Source organism: Stenella coeruleoalba (genome assembly GCF_951394435.1).
Source record: "Stenella coeruleoalba genome assembly, chromosome: 10".
NCBI classification, from domain to species: Eukaryota; Metazoa; Chordata; class Mammalia; order Artiodactyla; family Delphinidae; genus Stenella; species Stenella coeruleoalba.
The window spans coordinates 69630337-69648938 of NC_137156.1; the positions used below are offsets into that span (position 1 = coordinate 69630337).

An 18602-nucleotide genomic window follows, 5' to 3' on the forward strand; every position below is an offset into this window, starting at 1 on the left:
GTTGACTCGCATCTTCACTGCAGACCGCTCTCCTTCCTCCACAAAGCCCTGGAGTGAAACTGAGAGGGGAGGCTTCATTGATTGTACCTTAGTAAAAATGAGCAAACTGAAACTGGTAAGGTCAATTAAGGTCACAGGGCTGGTGCGTGCAGGGAGCTCTGCCCTAGCAAACACGCCCTGTCCTCGAGCCCCAGCCCCAGAGAGGGACCCCAGGGCTTGAGGAGCCTGTAGGAGGATGAGGATTATGAAAATGAGAATACATATGAGTAGTAATGATAATATCAGTTAATGTTAACCGAGAAATTACTAGAGGCAAACCGTTCACAAGTTATTAAGGCCTAATAACACTGCTGACTCTTAGGGAGATCACTAGATTTGGTTTCCAGGTCTGTAAGGACAGGAGAACCCACCTCTGCTCTTACCAGGTCCCCTGGCCCCCCAGGGGGATGAAGGTCCCCCGAGAGGGAGTAGGGAGGGGACCGTCATCACAGATGTTGTCGGTGGAGTTCACCCACCCCACATGCCCCAGGAGGCTGATACCCTTTACCACGTCTTATACAGGAAGAAGCTCCATTTTACAGAGGACAGAGAAAGGTATCCCCTCAAATCAGTGGCTGAGGAGGGGGCTGCATCAGATCTGTCTGATGCTGAGCCCCTGAGCAAGCTGAGGGAGGCAAGTGGCCAGGCCTTCCTTGCCTGTGTCCCCTCTGTGTCTTTTGCCAACACTCAGAGTTCTGGGTCATGAGGGACAATGGACTGAATGTGACTGAGTCCCCCACCCCACTTCTGGGTGCTCCTTGGCTGTTCCTCTGCTGGCCTGGCTCCCAGATGCCCAGCCAGACCCTAAGCCAAGTGCATCTCATAGCACTTGGGTCCTGCCGGCCCAGCCCACGGAGGCCTGCCCACCCAGGGTTGGGTCCAAAGCTGGCAAGGGCTGAAGGCTGGATTGGAGTGAGATAGCCCCAGGGGTATGCCATGTCAGAGACCTGACGTGTGCCTCTGCCCTCAGTCTGATAAGAAAAGACATACCTTTGAAACCCTTTGGAAGCTCTGTGCCTTCCAACTCTGGCCTTTAGAGCAGTGTTTTCCTGTTCCAAGCCTCAATTTCTCCCTCTGCCCAATGGGACTAATCCTTGCCATTCTGCACCCACCCTGGTCTCTAATGGTGGCACAGTTCTCTCCATGGCTCTGGGGATCCAGCAGTGATAGAATAAAATGCCCCTCCACCTGCCCCATTGTGGGGCTCTAGGGACCCCTGGGCAGCTTCTTGTCATCCCAGGATTCCAGGTGAAGAAGACCCAGTTTGGCATCACCACAGCCTTCTCCTCCTGCCCCGCTCCCCGACCCCCCTGGCCTACAAGGTCTGGGCGCCTTAGCTAAGGCACAGGGCAGAGCCAAGGTCTAGCTCCTCCTGCTGCTCAGACCTGGGCACCCAACTAGACCCTTGGACATGAAGACCTCCACAGTGCTCGTGCCCTTCCACTAGGAACTCTGTGCGTGGGAGATGATGTTGAGGGAAGTTCCATGGGCAAGCATGTCCGCAATGGCAGCAGGCACGGGCTGGTGGGGCCCTACGTGGTCATTTCACCCAATCGGTGTGAAGACCAAGCCTCCTGAGAAATGGGGATACTCTAAAGTATCCCCATTTCTGACTTGCGGACAGAAATTGGAAGGGCCTGTGGGGAACTGTAGCTCCTAAGGGTCCCAATCACCAGACATGACAGTCCCCTAGCTGGCTGAGTCATAAGAATTGCCTGAAACAGTTATTCTACCCACGAATCCCTGGTCACCACATCTAACCTTCTGAATCAGAATCCCTAGGGTGGGGCCTGGGGCTCTGCATTTCTAAGAAGACACTCAGGCAATTCTGTTTTGGGGCTGAGAACTCTCCAGAGAAAAACATCAGGGAGACCTGGACAGACCTGAGTTCAATGCCTCGCTGGTTACGCCATGGGGCTAAGTGAAGCACTGAAAGTCCAGCTGTGGTGGGGAGATGTCTGTGACATGTAAACAGAGTAAAGCAAGGTATAGAACAGCAGGTAGAGTGTGATCCTATTTCTGTCAAAAATAAATTAAAGTGTGCACACGCATGTGTGTGTATGCGCATGCGTGTGTACCCATGCATGTGTGTGTTCGTAAGTGTGTCTGGGCAGAACAGAGGCTGCAAGGACAGACTTCAAGCCATGGGGGACTTTGGAGGGTTGGACTGAGGGAGACTTTGGGTTTCTACTTTATGAATTTCTCTTTGGCTGGAATTTAGTGCTAGTGAACACTGTTGACTTTTATAATCCAAAAAAAAAGCAAAACAAAATTCCATCTTGAAAAAAGCACTGTTGAGATTGGGAGATGCATTTTTTTTTATTTTAATTTTTTAAATTAATTAATTAATGGCTGCTTTGGGTCTTCATTGCTGCGCGCGGGCTTTCTCTAGTTGTGGCGAGCGCGGGGTACTCTTCGTTGCCGTGCGCGGGCTTCTCATTGCGGTGGCTTCTTTTGACGTGGAACACGGGCTCTAGGCGCACCCGCTTCAGTAGTTGTGGCTCGCGAGCTCTAGAGCGCAGGTTCGATAGTTGTGGCGCTCGGGCTTAGTTGCTCCGTGGCATGTGGGATCTTCCTGGACCAGGGCTCAAACCCATGTCCCCTGCATTGGTAGGTGGATTCTTAACCACTGTACCACCAGGGAAGCCCTGGAGATGCATTTTTATGAATGCGCTTTTTCTTGTAATTTCTCACGATTATGTAAAGCTGCCTCTGTGTTTCATAAGCCAGGCTGTTTCCTTGGATGTTTTTGAGTTGGGAGCAAACCTCCAGGCGGTGGGTGCTCACCAGTGGGAGGTCCCTCCTGCCCTTGCTCTGCTATCTACATGAAATTCAGGGCAGAGCTATCCTGATGTGCTTCTGCACATCCCCTGAGTGGACACCGATGAGGCGTGAACGGGTCCCGAGCAGCTGTGTTCCTGAATGACAGCACTGGGCATCACTTTGGCAGGTCTGGCCCACGTGCGGCTCCTGGGGCAGGCCTGGGCTAGTGCTGGGGGCCCTACAGTCAGCACGGGGCTTGCAGTGGAGGCAACATCCCAGTCTGGGTCTTCAGAACACTGTCTTTGACTCATATCCGGGGCTCAAAGCCTGTGGGGGCCTGGGATGGGTCCTTGTGTGAGGATGTGTCCAGCCTCGTGTCCACCAATGCATAGCAGAGGGCCCGTTGGACACTCTCTAACGGGCTTGTAGGTTGATGAAGAATTCAGTTTTAATAAATCCATCTCTCCTCTCAATGCCGGAAATTTCCTTCCAGAGGCATTTTTGGGGTAAAGTTTCTTTTGATAATGTTGCCCCCAGGGACGTGAGATGACACACAGTTCAACTCACAGAACCTCTGATTTTTCTGATTTAACTTTTGTTTTTGTTCTTGTTTTTTAAAAACACTGCCCCCCCCTCCAAAGGTAAAAGTAAAGTACACTCATTGTAAAAACCTGGAAGGTATAGAAAATTTAGAAGTAAACTAAAATTGTATGTAATGCCACCCAAAGAGGACCACTGGTAAAGTCATTTGTTCGTTTGACAAAATTTTTTTTTTTGGCTGCACCACGCTGCATGCAGGATCTTAGCTCCCGCCAGAGATTGAACCTGTGACCCTTCCAGAGGAAGCTCGGAGTCCTAACCACTGGACCGCCAGGGAATTCCCTCATTTGACAAATACTGATTTATTACAATTGTTTGAAGAAAATAAAACAGGGTCAAGGGTCAGGGAGAGGGGCTGGAGAGTAGAAGTGGGGGTCCCTTCATTAGGTGTTTGCTACTGTAGTTTCTTTTGTTTTCTTATTGTCAGGATCACATAAAATTCTCCATTTGTCATTTACATTTTCCCATTAGCATTCCCAAATTCTTCAAAGACATCGTTTTTACTAGCTGTGTATTGTCCCATCATGGAGCTATGTCCTCATTATTAACCGTCCCTTAGTGATGAGTATTTGGAGTGCTTCCAGGTTTTCACCAAGATGTATTACCCTGCAGTTAACATGTGGTACCTAAATCCTTGTCCTCCTGGCAGCTTAGCTGGGAGTTTTCCCAGAGTTTTCAATGGGAAGCTGCTAGGTCAGAGGGTGGCAACCCTTCTAAAGCCCTTGATACATATTTGGCAATGAGCTCTCCAGGAAGTCTGGTTGTGACTCAGTCACCTCTGCCTCTCAGCCATGTGCTTGGGGGAGAGGGCAGAGGGAGGGAATCCAAGACCTGCATAGCTTTGAGTGGATCCCTGCATGTTTCTGGGCCTCTGTTTCCTCACATCTGTAAAATGGGCTCATTCTCACAACAAACAGAGGTTTCTTCTTGTTTTCCCTTTCTCTGCCTGGGGAAAGCAAATTCAAGGTGGGGAGGCTACCCTCATTTTCACAGCTGTAAGCTCTTCCTGGCAGTGGTATGTAGGCAGCAGGAGGTATTAGACCCCCTTGGCCAGTGAGCAAAGGGAAAATCAATGAGAAGAGAGAATTCTGAGATGAGTTTTATAGATGGTCTTCTCCAGGACACCTGCAGACTCTGGGACCGTGGGCACTGGGCAAGAGCCCCATGACAGGGAGGCAGGGGTGGGGAAAGGGAACCTGGACACAGGGGATAACTCACCAGCTCCTCGACTTTGCTAGAAGTCAGCTCTAACCCCGGTGCATATGGCTCTCTCTCCTTCCTTTCTCATTTTATTGCTTTTTAAAAAAATCACAACTTGGGAATTCCCTGGTGGTCCAGTGGTTAAGACTCAGCGCTTTCACTGCCGGGGGACTGGGTTCATTCCCTGGTCAGGAAACTAAGATCCCGTAAGCTGCGTGGTACTGAAACTGTGCACCTCAGATTGGGACTTGAATCCACATGCCGGGACTCAAACCCAGCTTAAACCCAGATTGGGACTTGAATCTACGCGCTGGGACTTGAACCAGTCAGGGTTTGCTTCTTTACTCCCAAATCTTCTCTCTGGATTCACTTTTCTTCTTGCAGAAATGTATCTTTTAATAATTTTTTAAAATAAATTTATTTATTTTTATTTTTGGCTCCGTTGGGTCTTTGTTGCTGCACGCAGGCTTTCTCGAGTTGCAGTGAGCGGGGACTACTCTTTGTGGTGGTGCACGGGCTTCTCATAGCGATGGCTTCTCTTGTTGCAGAGCACGGGCTTTAGGAGCACGGGCTTCAGTAGTTGTGGCACGCAGGCTCGGTAGTTGTGGCGCACGGGCTCGGTAGTTGTGGCGCACGGGCTTAGTTGCTCCACGGCATGTGGGATCGTCCCAGACCAGGGCTTGAACCCATGTCTCCTGCCTTGGCAGGCAGATTCTTAACCACTGCACCACCAGGGAAGCCCATCCTCTTGTCTTTTTTATTTTAACTAGCCTTGTAGGTGCAAAGTGGTATCTCATGGTGGTTTTGTCACTTACTGCTTAAAAAAAAAAATTATACAAATGACAACACATGTTCTTTGTAGAAAATTTGAGAATATAGCAAAATACTCTGACAGTCTGTTTTACATGTCATTCTGAAACCGTGCACCCCAAATTGGGACTTGAACTCACGTGCCGGGACTCAAACCCAGCCAAAACCCAGACTGGGACTTGAACCCACATGGCCGGGACTAGAACCCGGACCAAACTCCCAGTCTTCCAACTGAGATTGCACACCTGGTTTCAGGACTTAATGAAGCTCAGGTTTTTGATGTCTCATTGCAGAAAGGATTCAGTGAGACAAAGTAATAGGTAAGAAGTGAGAAACGCTCCACAGACAGAGTGGGCCATCTCAGAAGGTGAGAAAGGCACCAGGGTATGGGATTGTCAGTTTTTATAAGGGTGGGTAATTTCATAGGCTAATGAGTGGGAGGAGTATTCCAGCTATTCCGGGAAGGGGCGGGGATTTCCATGAACTGGGCCACTGCCCACTTTTTCATCCTTATGGTTGGCCTTGGAACTGTCATGGCACCTGTAGGTTTGTCATTTAGCTTACTGATGTGTTACAATGAGCGTATACTGAGGCTCGAGGTCTAGTGGAAGTCGACTTGCCCACCATCTTGGACCCATTTGGTTCTAATCCGTTTATGTCATGTCCTCGGGCTATGTCATTCTTTCAAAGGTTGTGCCCTGCCCCCCTTCCCTCCTGTTTCAATTCAGCTAGGCTGTGTCCCCAATTATTCAATCAAACACTAACCTAGGTGCTGCTGTGAAGGTATCTTGTAGATGTGATTAAATCCCATAATCAGTTGATTTTAAGTAAAAGAGATTATTCTAGATAACTGGGTGGATCTGATTCAGTTGGTTGAAAGGCTGAAGAAGCAAAGTGACTTCTTCTGTGGCAGCTCCAGCCTCCTCTGCAGTTTGTGACTTACCTATCAGTCCCCTCGGCCCACCACCTTGGAGCAATCCAATTCTTTGCCACAAATCTTTAATATAGACCTACAGGTTCTGCTTCTCTGCTTGTATCCTGACTGATACACAAAGAAGAAAACTTCATCCCCCATAATCCACCATCCAGAGGTCACTAAGGACAACATTTTGGTTATTTCCTTCCAGGCTTTTTTTTCCCTTTTTATCCATGAACATGAATATTTTAAGTAAGGTCATGATCCCTCTGGTTTATATCACTGTGCATCTTAAATGCTTTCCCGCAGAGTCCACGTGCTTTTCTCCCCCAGAATTATTACTGGCGAAGAGGAAGGTCATCCACTGTCCCCCCTTGGTTGGACGTTTGCGTTGCTTCTGCGTTTATACTGTATCAAACAATACTTGTGCTTTCACTATAGCTAGCACTTGCTTCTGGGAGAGAGGGCTTCTTTTCTGGTCATCACTGTGTGTCCTTGGCCAATCCCAGGACCAGATTGGGTGGTCGACCCTCTGAGTCACCCCCAAAGGCCGGGGCTGCAGGCACCTGGCACTCCTGAAAGGTGAGCACCAGCATGGAGCCCAGCGCAGCCCTGCCAGGCCTGCTTTCCTTGCACACAAAGGAAAAGTGCCTCGTCATTGCAGCTTGCGGTTTGAGTAGCAGAGCCTGGGCACCTCCCTGGGTGGGGAGTAAGGAGCTGCCTCAACAGCCCTCATCAGTTCCTGTCTGGGTGTGCCATGCCAGGCAGGGCTTGGGCAGTGCTATTGACAGTCAGGGCACTTCTAGGGCAGCCGGGCCCGCCTGCATGGCCTGCGGCACAGAGTGGGGAGAGACTGTCACCCTGTTCCCTCTTCTGATATCTCCTGGTTTCCCTGAGCAAGCTGGGTGGTAGAGGTGGCTTTTGTTCCTGTGGATATTAAAGATGAACATTTTTGTTTTGCTGTGGGGAGATTAAGTGGATTTTCTCCTGGGCAGTTGTTGAAGAACTGAAGTGGTGGTTATTTAGGGTAGGGCTGCAGCAGTCTGGAGAAAGGCATGGAGAGGGATCCTTTCCCTGTTTAGAGCCACACGGCTCCTCCTGGGAAACACGAAGCCGTAACAGTGTTTGGCTGGGAGGAACAGTCAGCAGCCACAGGAAGTCCCAAACCCAGGTTGGTTGCCCTCCAAACACAATGGCTTTTTCTCCCCACCCCACCCCTAGAATTAGCAATGACATCTAGTCAGCCTTCCTTCTGGTGACTTTGATGAGGCCTCAATTGACCCTTTGATTCTCTCATGAATTCACTCCTTTGTTGCATTTACCAAGGCCTGTGTGCCAGCACTGTGCTAGATGTTTGGGGAAGAAGATGATCCTGTCTTGGTTCTCAGATCACAGGTCACAGGTCGGCAGGGGCCACACGGCCCTGTCCTGTGATCTGTATAAAGAATTGCCTGCTGAGACTGCAGATCAGGGAAGGCTCCAAGGAGGAAGTGACAACCGACAGCAAATTTTGAAATAACAGTATCCCCTGCCACCAAACTGTACCTGTGTCATGCTGGCATGGGTGATGGGAATTGAGACTATAAACCCATTTCAGATCTGGACCTCGGCTTCCCAGCTTGGCCAGTATCCTGGCAGGATGCCCCTGAGCCACTCCGACGCACCCCCCACCCCCCCACCCCCGGCCTAGGGCTGAGAAAGCCCTCTGAAGAGCCATACCTGGGAGGAAGGGATAACAACAGGTGACTGGCAGCGACGCCACTGTCATTTCCAAACGTGCTTCAAAATTCTCCAGGGACCCGAAAGCTTTTTCCACGTTCCACAAACCCAGAGGGAGGTTTGAACTGAACACGTCCAGGTCAACTCTTGCCTCTGCTGCCCCCTAGCTGGGTGAACTTGGACGGATGGCCTTCGGCAAATCACTCAGTGGTCAGTTCCTTCACCTGGAAAACGAGGCAATGACATGTGTCCCCCAGGTGCTCAGGACGGTCAAAGTCACTCTATTCCAGAGTGACGTGCATCCCTGCTCCCGAAATCGCAGTTTACCATGGAGCCCAGGCTAAGGGGACAGGGCAGGCGTGTGTGGGGCTGTGCCCATAGTGTCCAGCACTGAGTCTGGGACAGAACAGCTGCTACCCCCAGCCCCAAGGGTCGGATGGGGACCAACAAATAGGGTGTGTGTGTGTGTGTCTCTCTCCCACCTTCCCTCCTACCTCTCTCTGAGGTTGACGCACCGGCCCAGCATTTAAGGGCTCCAAAGTCCTCGGGGAATGTTAATTAATAACCTCGCCATCTTGGGCTGGAGCGCAAACAGCTCCTTGGTCTCCTTTTGGGCAGGAGCCCAGTGAGTCAGGGCAGGCGATGGAGGGGGGCGGGTGTGTCAGCCCTGGACGGGCCCTTTGTGGGAGAGCGGCCGTCTTCTGGGTGAAGGGCAGCTGTGTCAGAGTGAAGACCAGGGCTCCTATTTACGGGGGCATTCTGAGAATTTGTGTAGTCATGCCCAAGCATTTCCATATTTAATATGGAGCATCTGATTATAAATTACTTTAAAACATCTCCTTTAGATCACAATTAAGGTCTTATTTAAAAATTATGTAGGCATAGGTTACATTCTCTATGAATTTTAGGTCAAAATGGTAAAGGTGAAATGACAAAATATTTGTTTATTTAAAAGGGGGTGAGGTGCCTGCTAGGGTGGAGACCACACAGTAAATGGGGGTGTTGGCCGGCAACATTGCTAGCATCCCCCTTCCCATCAGGGGGCCTGTCGGGGTAAGGGTCAAACAGAAATCAGGGAAGCTTCTCGGTGCCAGCAGGACGGGAGAGGATGTTAGCCCTTCTGTCCAGGGGAAAGACCCCTGCCTGGGAGAGGCTGGGAGGGGCAGTCTGTGGGGGCAGGAACGTGTCAGATATAGAAACAACAAAACGGGGCTTCGTTAGCAAAATGTGTAGGGGTCCAGATTTTTGTACATGCTTCAGAAGCCAGGGCGCCATTGCCAACACTGAGAAATTCCACAGAACATGGTGGGTGGTTTGCTGGGGTTGCCTCTAGAGCTTTGCCAGGGCTCAGGCAGTACCAGACCCATCTTTCTGGAGGGGCAGGGACGTGGTAAGCAAGCAGCAGTTCCTGTGGACTGTGGCCGGCTTCTCAGCTCCAAATTCTGGGACCCTTTTTAGACTGATGGGCTGACGTCAGTCTAACCACAGCCAGGGCCTCTGCCCCTTCCCAGGATGACAGGAAGCTGGTGTCGTGAGTGGCCCTTTCCCAAGGCTGCACTTTGAATGGCCTCCACCTCCGAGGGATGTGGGGAGGGTTAAGGAATGCACACAGAGCACACAGCACACAACAAACGTCGGTTATGATTACTTGTGGGACTGTACTTCAAATATATTCAAACTTACGTGAAAGAAGTACCTGTGAAACATGATGTGACTGTCGTGCGGCCTTTGTATCACCTCCTTCCGAGCCATTCTACCGCTGGGCATAAGAGCTCTCTTAGTAGTCAGCTTTACTTTTAGCTAATTTGCCTGGTGAACTGAAGAGATATATGTAAGCCCCATCCGCCCGCCCGCCCTGCCATGGGTTCCGTCTGCATGAGCGTGGCAGCAAACTTAGACAGGTGGAGAATCTTGAATTGATCTAAGCCCTTTAGAAACCTGTTGGCGTCTTCCCATTACATTTGGGGGTAACAGAGACCCCAAAAGACACGGCCTAAAGGAGAGAATGCAGGCTGGGCTCCAGGGTTTGCTTGGTTTAGTGACTGTTTTGCTGCTCTTCCCTTCAGCTTTCCAAGAACCTGGCTTCATCTTTAGAGGAAACCCCATGGCCGGATTTCTAGCTGCTCATCCAGGAGACAGGCTGGTTCTTGTAGCTCTGACAAACACAGAAGCCTCAGCAATTTCTAACTCACACACTTACTCAAAGACCAGGTATTTTTTAAAGTTTATCACTTAATTAATCAATTAATATTTATTTATTTTATTTTTGGCTGCGTTGGGTCTTTGTTACTGCATGCGGGCTTTCTTCAGTTGCGGAGGGGGGGGCTACTCTTTGTTGCGGTATGTGGGCTTCTCATTGCGGTGGCTTCTCTTGTTGCGGAGCATGGGCTCTAGGCACGCGGGGAGCAGTAGTTGTGGCTCACAGGCTCTAGAGCGCAGGCTCAGGAGCTGTGGCACACGGGCTTTGTTGCTCCGCGACATGTGGGATCTTCCCGGACCAGGGCTTGAACCTGTGTCCCCTGCATTGGCAGGCGGATTCTTAACCACTGCGCCACCAGGGAAGCCTAAGACGAGATATCTTTTAGCAACAGCATGAACCAGGATCCATAAACGGTGAGTGAAAACATCATTAGAAACAACCAGGAAGCCTAAAATCCCAAACCCTATGGCTCTTGTTCACGATCCAGTGGCCTTAGTTTTTCACGAAATTCCAATGAACCTGGTTGCCTGGTTTCCTAGGTCATGACAGCTGAAAAGCAGCACGTGAGTAGGTCAAACTAGCTTTTAATAAACAGTGGTAATGTGTGACCTAAGGAATTATAGAAAGCAATCTAGAATAATTTATCGTGGAGGCAATGGAGTCAAGAAAGGAGTTCTAGACCAGCCCTCTGGTCTGCTTGGCTTCGGGTCCCTAACTCAGTACTGGCTTAATAAGCAGCAGGCCCTGTCACTCTCAGCTTCAACTCCCTTCTCCCTAAAATGGGTTATTGTGAAGATCAGGAAAATAATGGACAGCAATGCTTAAGTGCTGAATGAGCACGCATTAATGATGACTGGGGTGTGTGTACGAAAGTCATAAAGCAAGGGTTAAGCATATGCTCTGCTCTAAAAAAGCAGGCAGGTATGTCAAACATTTTAGAGAGAATTTCATTTGGAAACACACTTAATGTGAACAATTACTAGGGAGATATATGATTAACACTTTTTTCCTTTTCCCTATGTCCCATAATGATGACATTTTACTTTCTTCCCTCCCTCTTTCCTTCCTTATCATCCTAGATGCCTGGCACATATGACAACTCAACACACATAAACTGAGTGAATTTGGGAAGTGACCTGGAAGGTTAAGTCCCCTGTAAAACAGTGTTTTTGGTCATGATTAGACCTGTACCCTCCATCTGGGGAAAACTCAGAGGAATAAACGGAGTTGTTTTGTTCTCTCACCTCACTCCCTCTCAGCAGTAGGAGACTCTGGAAAAGTGTAGCAACTCATTCAAAAGTTCCTATTTCTGTAAATTCAATAAAAACACAATTAAAATTTAGTAGGTGCTAAAACTTGGTTTTGAACTTTTATTAAAAAAATATATTTGCAAACATATAAAATTTAGGATGAAAAATGCTCATCTGAAAACAGGTAATAACTTAATATTTGCAAACATACACAGATGGTATAAAATCCATACCATTAAAAATGTTAATGATGCTGTATTGCGCTCATGGAACAAAAATCTTGCTGTAACCCCAGAGCTTCTCATGCTCACATTTCAGGGCGCTGAGACTCTGGTACACTGAAGGTCATGAGAGCCACATGGCCAAAGCAGGAATACAGAATAAAAAACCATTTAGAACACATACTGTTAAAAACACGTTTCTTAAGGAATCACACAGATAAAAGGGAAACACAATTTTGCATTTTCCCCATTCAAAGTGAACGATATTGCATCATAGCATTTCAAATGAAGATGTCAAATACAAAACTGAGTGAAACATTGCACACATCTCTCCTGCTGAATTTGCTGAAAAACAGGCTCCTTGAGGCCCCGGCCCACTCAGGGAAATGTTCTCAAGCACAGCTTTAAAAAGCTCAGTGTAAGTTGCTTTACTTGTTTCAGATCTTAACGTTTTAGACACCTGAAAACACAGGGCACTATTGGTTCCAGAAGGCCCTTTGAATACAACTGAAGAAAACCAAAGACAAGTAAGAAAGAAACACGTGCTCAGCAGCAAACGCGCAGCAAGAATGCAGGACACACGTCCGTGTGATTCCTCGTCTTCACTCACGTGGACTGAGCCCACTCGTGCCTGTGCTGCCTCTCATTCCTCTGTGTTTCATTTTGCCCAGAGTTACAGTATGATGGCTAATTTTGTTTTTTAAGCAGTTAGGCACCTTCAATTTCATGTTGCATTGTTAGTAATACAATGGCAGTTATGGCCTCTACTACCAAAATGAGAAAATTTCAAACTACATTCTTTGGGGAGGAGAGTAATAAAGCTGCGTGGTTTAAAAATATTTACCTAGTAGAAGATTTGATGGGGTTTAAAATTTTTACAAGAAAACATGGGTGGAAAAAGAACAATTCTTGACATGCAAAATCGGGTCATATTCTAAACTTAGCCTGTGCATCCTCCGGCAGAGAAGGACCCAGGTCAACTTGGGCTCTTAACAAAACCCCACTCCCAAAAGCCTTCCAAAGTAAGCCATGGACACTCACATTCACATGCAGACGGCATGAATGCTTCTGAAACTGACAGTCACTTGAAAACCTAGGATTCAAAGTCACACCTTACAAACCTCGGGAGAGATGCACAATGAGGAGGAGCTTCTTCCTTAAAGGAAAGGAGCAAGGCTGTTTGGGAGGTGGGAGTCCATTCAAAGACACCACATCAACTACAACCAAAGAAGGTAGTGCCACCCACCCAGGTGAGGGGGGGGGCATACAGACAGTCACGGTGACCTAAATGCAGGTCACCTGAAGTTGCAAACCTAGCAAGAAGCATCTCTGTTTTGGTGTCCATTTTGATTCACCTAAGGTTTAAAACTAAGATTCCAGTAAAGTCACTGCAGCAATGTAAACATGCAACCTAAACTAGCATGAGGTTCTGGACAGAAGCCTGAATGAGGAATAAGGCAACTGAACTGCGACTTTCGGGCCAGGGTCATCCAACTGCAACTGTTCAGGCTTGGCCTGACTTCTCTAGGGACTCATTCTGGCCTGAACTTCCTAGTCATCATGACAGGGGACTTCTGGCTTCTGAATTTTCAAAATGCTTTGAATACATAAATCTGGGAGTTGAAACAGGTTTACCCTTTTCAAGTCTCCATGACTTGGGCACTTAAAAATTTACTTTCACACTAAGGAAACCTTATCACAGATTCTCTTTACTGTCTGTCATATTCATTCCTTGGATTAAAGGGTGAAAATTAACAGATCTGATTAAAGACCCTCTTCAGGATATTCTCTCAACTCTCTTGTAATATTGTCCATACTCAAATCATCATTTCAATTCAAATGTCTATCATAACAAGAATCCCTCGATTCTTCCACTTACCAAAGCCCACTGAGACTACACCTGGGATGCGAGCAAACCTACCAGGGCAACTGTTTTCTGAGAACAGTCACGTGGCTCCCTGGACACCATCTCCTGGTGTCAGCAACACTTCATGTCTTACTGTAACCTTCTCTTTCCCAGGTGACACGCAAGCAATTCATTTTTGGTTGCTGAATTTACACACTACCTTTGAAAACAAACTATTCCTAATGGAGTATGAGAACTTAAAAGCTTCCCTGGCTTCTGCGCAATTCACAAATAACTAGGTAAATGCAATAGAAGACACTAAATTGGGAAGCAGAAAAGTTGCCCAGGAAGCATGTTTAGATTAACAAAAGCCAATCAAGGTATTCTTTATGCTAAAAAACTAAGAGCAAACTAAAACAAGTATGTAATTCACAAGTAATTTTCTAAAATCTCAGCTAGAAAAAAAAAAATCTGTGGACTTATGATTGAGTTACCATTAAAGCTTAAATGATTGTTCCCGAGGAACCATTACATCTGTCAGCATTATTCACAGCTAATCCTTATGCTAGCTGGTTGAGCCAATTGGGTTTTACCCCATCATTAAATAGTGCTCAGAAAAGTAAGCAGTGCATCTTAATTGGTTAAATACTACAAAATGACCTGTATCATAGAAACGAAGACATTTTCATTCAAAGAATATCTTAAAATTACTATTGCTGAAATAAATCAAAATCTACATTAAAATATTACTAATCACCATTACATGCCATAAAAGAATAAATATAAATCATGGCAGATCAATAGCAGCATAACAAAGCATCTTTACATATTTTCACACTTCGGGCTGCAAAAGTACTCACAGCCTAGGAATACATTGGTAAAGTTCTGAATTTCACACTTTGTTTTTAACTCCATATTCTATAATAAAGTAAGGGCAGTGTGAATAACAGCTCCCTTTTCTGCATAGCTTTAAAACTATTCTCAGTAGACTTGAGGAATGGAACCAGAATGGCTTTGTCAGATTGGTCCACTGGTCCTTTTGTCAAAGTGTTAAGGAAAACAATTAACAATGACTTCTCACTGTGTTTAGACAGAAAAGGAAAATAAGGCTATGATTCACACACAAATGTAACATTTTCAAAACCACTGGAGAGTAACTTAAAGTGAAGATTTCTGATAGAATTCGGGCCTTACCAGTCCCAGCCTTTATTTCAAAGATGTGCCACGCCTGCTCCCATACCATGACAGGGCCTGCAGGGCCTGATTCCAATGTATCCCCACACTGGGAGCCTGCCACATGGCAGCACTGGGGACACTTAAAAACAAAACACAATTAAGAAATTTCAGAACTTTTAAGGCCCAAGTGAGGCATTCATATAAAACATACTTCACTTGAACAAATCAGTCCTAATTTGCCAGCTTAAACTCTGACCCTTAAAACACGAAGCTACTTTGCACAGAGCTGACTTCTGCTCTGTTCTGAACTTGACTACCAGCCCAATGCTCAAGTTTTCAGGGGGGGAGTGGAGGGGAGAGGGGTGCAGACTGGGCTGAACTCTGACTGCTGCAAGGCTGGTGACCCCTTTTCCCTAAGACCTTGAACGTGAAAGTGAGTTGAAAATCAGATTCCTTATTTCACAAACTTGCTTAGATCTGATGAAAACACCCACACAACTCAACACAATGGTCTTTTTTTTTTTTTTTTTTTTTTTTTGTCAAAACAAAGGTCTGCTGGTGATGCTTCACAGTGAAACCTCCATTATCACTGGGAACGTCACTTGGAAAACATTCTTAAGGAATGAGTCTCTTTCTCATAGGCTCAATTTCAGGATTCTCAAAACTCAATGTTCTGTTTAGAAGTTTCCATGATGAGGCCTATTGTTTCTGAGGTCGCCATTCTGCCTTTGGATCGACTCTGCTCCAGTCATAGGTTGTGGCTGTCTTTGTTCTTGGTCAGAACCTGCAAGTAGACTTCATGAAGCGTACTAAGGAAGCTGGAATCATTCTGGAAGAGATGGTAATGTCACATTTACCTCACTAGAGCTTACTTTCTTGATAACCGCTTAGGAAGAAGCTGTATACATGATCTGTATAACTAATTACCCAAAGAATCCCACCACCCAGAGATAACCATTAATATTTTGGAATTCACTCAGATATTCTTCCACTGGGAGCATATGCCCAAGAAGAGAGAAACACTGGTTCTGGCTAGTCGTGAATTTTCTTTATGAGCTGATTTTCTAAGAAGTCATACAATTTTTTTATTTTTAAAGAATGAAATTCAAAGATGAAATTGATGCCCTACATACCTTAATTAGATGTATTAATGTATCCTGGAGCTGAGACTTGCTGAGGATAATGGAAGGCTTTCTTTGATTTTCTGATGTTCCAACAGTGAGAGGAGAAGGGGAGCTTGCTTTCCTCTCAAGGTCTGAGGACCTTGTAACTGTCTGCTGGAAAACACTTGGGGACAGCAGGACTGAGGACACTGCCGAAGTTGTTGCAGGAACCAGTGGGGGGCCTGCCACCTGCAGGGGAACAATGGTCATTTTGCACTGTCAGCAGCCACGTTGATTAGTGGACGCCTGATAACAAGCATAAGCAGCAGGAGACTGGAGCCCAGAGTCCAGTGCTAACTGTTTGGGGTTCAGATAAACATTCAGGAGCAGCATCTGGGCATTTTACATCTGGTTAGGAAGCTTGTTAGCTGAAGGATAAAGAGTCCATTTATATGATAAGGATGCTCTAGAGTTGTTATGAGAAGCCAGGCCCGATCATCACAGAAGGGGGACCTGATAAATAACAGCAGGGTATGTACAGTAAGAATAGTCCTGTGATAAATCAAACATGTAAAGTTTTTCCATGAGGGGCACAGAAATGACTGGAAGAGGGCGTGAATGAACTTCCTGAGGTGATGGAAATGTTACATACCTTGGCTGGGTCATTACCCAAGGGATATACGTATGTTAAAACTCAATTAAAAAATCTGCATTTTATTATATGTAAGTTTTATTTCAATAAAAAGAGAATTTAAAAAAACCCAGTTATATGAAGCATTAGTTTCTTTCTTTTTAAAAATATTTATTTATTTGGCTGTACTGGGTCTTAGTTGGGGCATGCGGGATCTTTTAGTTGTGGCACGTGGGATCTAGTTTCCTGACCAGGGATCAAACCTGGGCCCCCCTGCATTGGGAGTGCGGAGTCTTAGCCACTGGACCACCAGGGAAACCCTGAGCCTTAGTTTCTTTGGTGGTGTTCAACGTATTTATTGTATCATTACAGGTATCAAAGATAAATATATATATTTTTTGTGGTACGCGGGCCCCTCACTGTTGTGGCCTCTCCCGTTGCGGAGCACAGGCTCCGGACGCGCAGGCTCAGCGGCCATGGCTCACGGGCCCAGCCGCTCCGCAGCATGTGGGATCTTCCCAGACCGGGGCACGAACCCGTGTCCCCTGCATCACAGCAGGTGGACTCTCAACCACTGCGCCACCAGGGAAGCCCCCAAAGATACATTTTAAAAACATAAATCTAATATCTATCTCCTTTCATTTAGATGTACTTCTGGGCTAATAACGGCTAACCATCAGAATACACAAAAGAGTAATAATTAGTATTTTAAATAACTCTCACATTTTGATACAATCAACAGAGAGCTATATATTTTTTTCCTCCTATCTGTCACCCTCCTCATTTACAAATAGCCAAGAGCTAGCCATAGTTTTGAGAATGTGGTTTCTGGGTTCTGAGCCATTTGGTTTGTTTTTTTGGTGCAACACCAGGCTGAGAGCTCCCGCCGATCACCATGCAGCGGACAAGCTACAGAAAAGACCCGTTAACAAGACCAGTCAGAAGCTGGCTATACTGTAAATTCTGAGACTTGAGGAGCGGTGTAAAGGCTCAAAGGCAAAAGGAATGTAAAAGTTTAAGAACTGAAAAAAGTAAGTGTGCATGTCAAGGCTGGTAGGTAATGGAGGATGAGGGCAACTTTTAAAAAATGAGGCAGGGGAGACACAGCAAGACCCAGAGCACACAGCCCTGGGAGGCTTTGTCGTCAGAGCAACGGGAAGCCAATGAGAGCATCGTAGTGATGCTGCCCTCTGTTTACTGAGACACCACAGCTCTTCCAGGGCAAAGACAATCTCCTACTCATAGGGACCAGGCTGACTTGCTCTCAGCAGTCGCCCATTCACAAACACTGAGTGACTGCCCCTGCTGTGGCCCACCTGCCCTCCCATACACACAGTCAGGGAAGACATCACTGCAGACAGATGCCTTGAGGCCTACAAAGGCCACAGCAATGAACTCTGCCTGGGGGAGCAGGAGGGGGCGTCTAAGATGGGCCTAGGCTTGAAAGCCAAAACTTTTCACTCAAGTGACAATGTTTTACTTCACACTCAGCAGAAGAACTTAAACATACTGTGCTCTTCAGAAAAAGGGAATCCTTACCGGGATGGCACTGGATAACATCATAGGCTGGGCAAAAACTTCAGGATCCTGGTTTTGCTGCATAGACTGCAACGTTTAAAAAGAAAAGATGAACAGATGTAGCAAGTTTCAATTAAGATTTCTTAGTTACTGTGGAAAAATCTAGGTTAGCAGCAGTAAGGAATAGTTCAGACATGATCTGGTTCCTAGACTCCTGAGGGGAGAGGCTGACCAGAACTTGTGACAATGCAGAATGAGAGCTCTGGGACAGTACCCGACCCCCTTCAGTTCCACCCAAGAACAGGGGTGCGTGCAAAGCCTTGAAAGTGTCTCTAAGGAAAAAGCTGAAACCTGTGTCTCTTATAAGAGCTGGGACAGCCCAAGCCTATTTTTGCTGTTGAGGCTGTAGAGATGCAAGATCCTGGCAGTGTGATACCTCCTGATAAGGTGATTTAAACTTTGGACAGGTGGCACTAAATAGTCTTCATACAGAGTCACAATTCCACATGTTAAATTTTATCCCCATTCCTGTGCAGAGCAAATACATTGGAACTCAATAAAGCCCAAGGTCCTAAAATTCAATACTGCCACATAAATGAAAATGTACATG

The 18602-nt window shown here is 46.8% G+C and overlaps 1 protein-coding gene across 3 annotated transcripts in view; it reads right to left on the reverse strand.

Moving 5' to 3' along the window:
• Positions 1-8053: 8053 nt before the first annotated feature.
• The window catches only part of DCP1A (decapping mRNA 1A), a 65149-nt gene continuing 54600 nt past the window's right edge, over positions 8054-18602 (reverse strand). Inside the window, exons 8-13 of one of the 3 annotated variants that reach the window (XR_013830216.1) lie at positions 18014-18079; positions 15874-16092; positions 14759-15569; positions 11492-11556; positions 9731-9864; positions 8054-8271 (exon numbers count right to left, since the gene is read on the reverse strand). Coding sequence is in view for 1 of the 3 variants with exons in the window: in XM_079934531.1 (XP_079790657.1) it covers positions 15489-15569; positions 15874-16092; positions 18014-18079 (366 nt within the window). In the remaining 2 variants the exon portion in view is untranslated. Of the gene's footprint in view, positions 8272-9730; positions 9865-11491; positions 11557-11595; positions 15570-15873; positions 16093-18013; positions 18080-18602 lie in introns of those variants that run through there. The other 2 variants (XR_013830217.1, XM_079934531.1) reach the window with 2 other exon arrangements.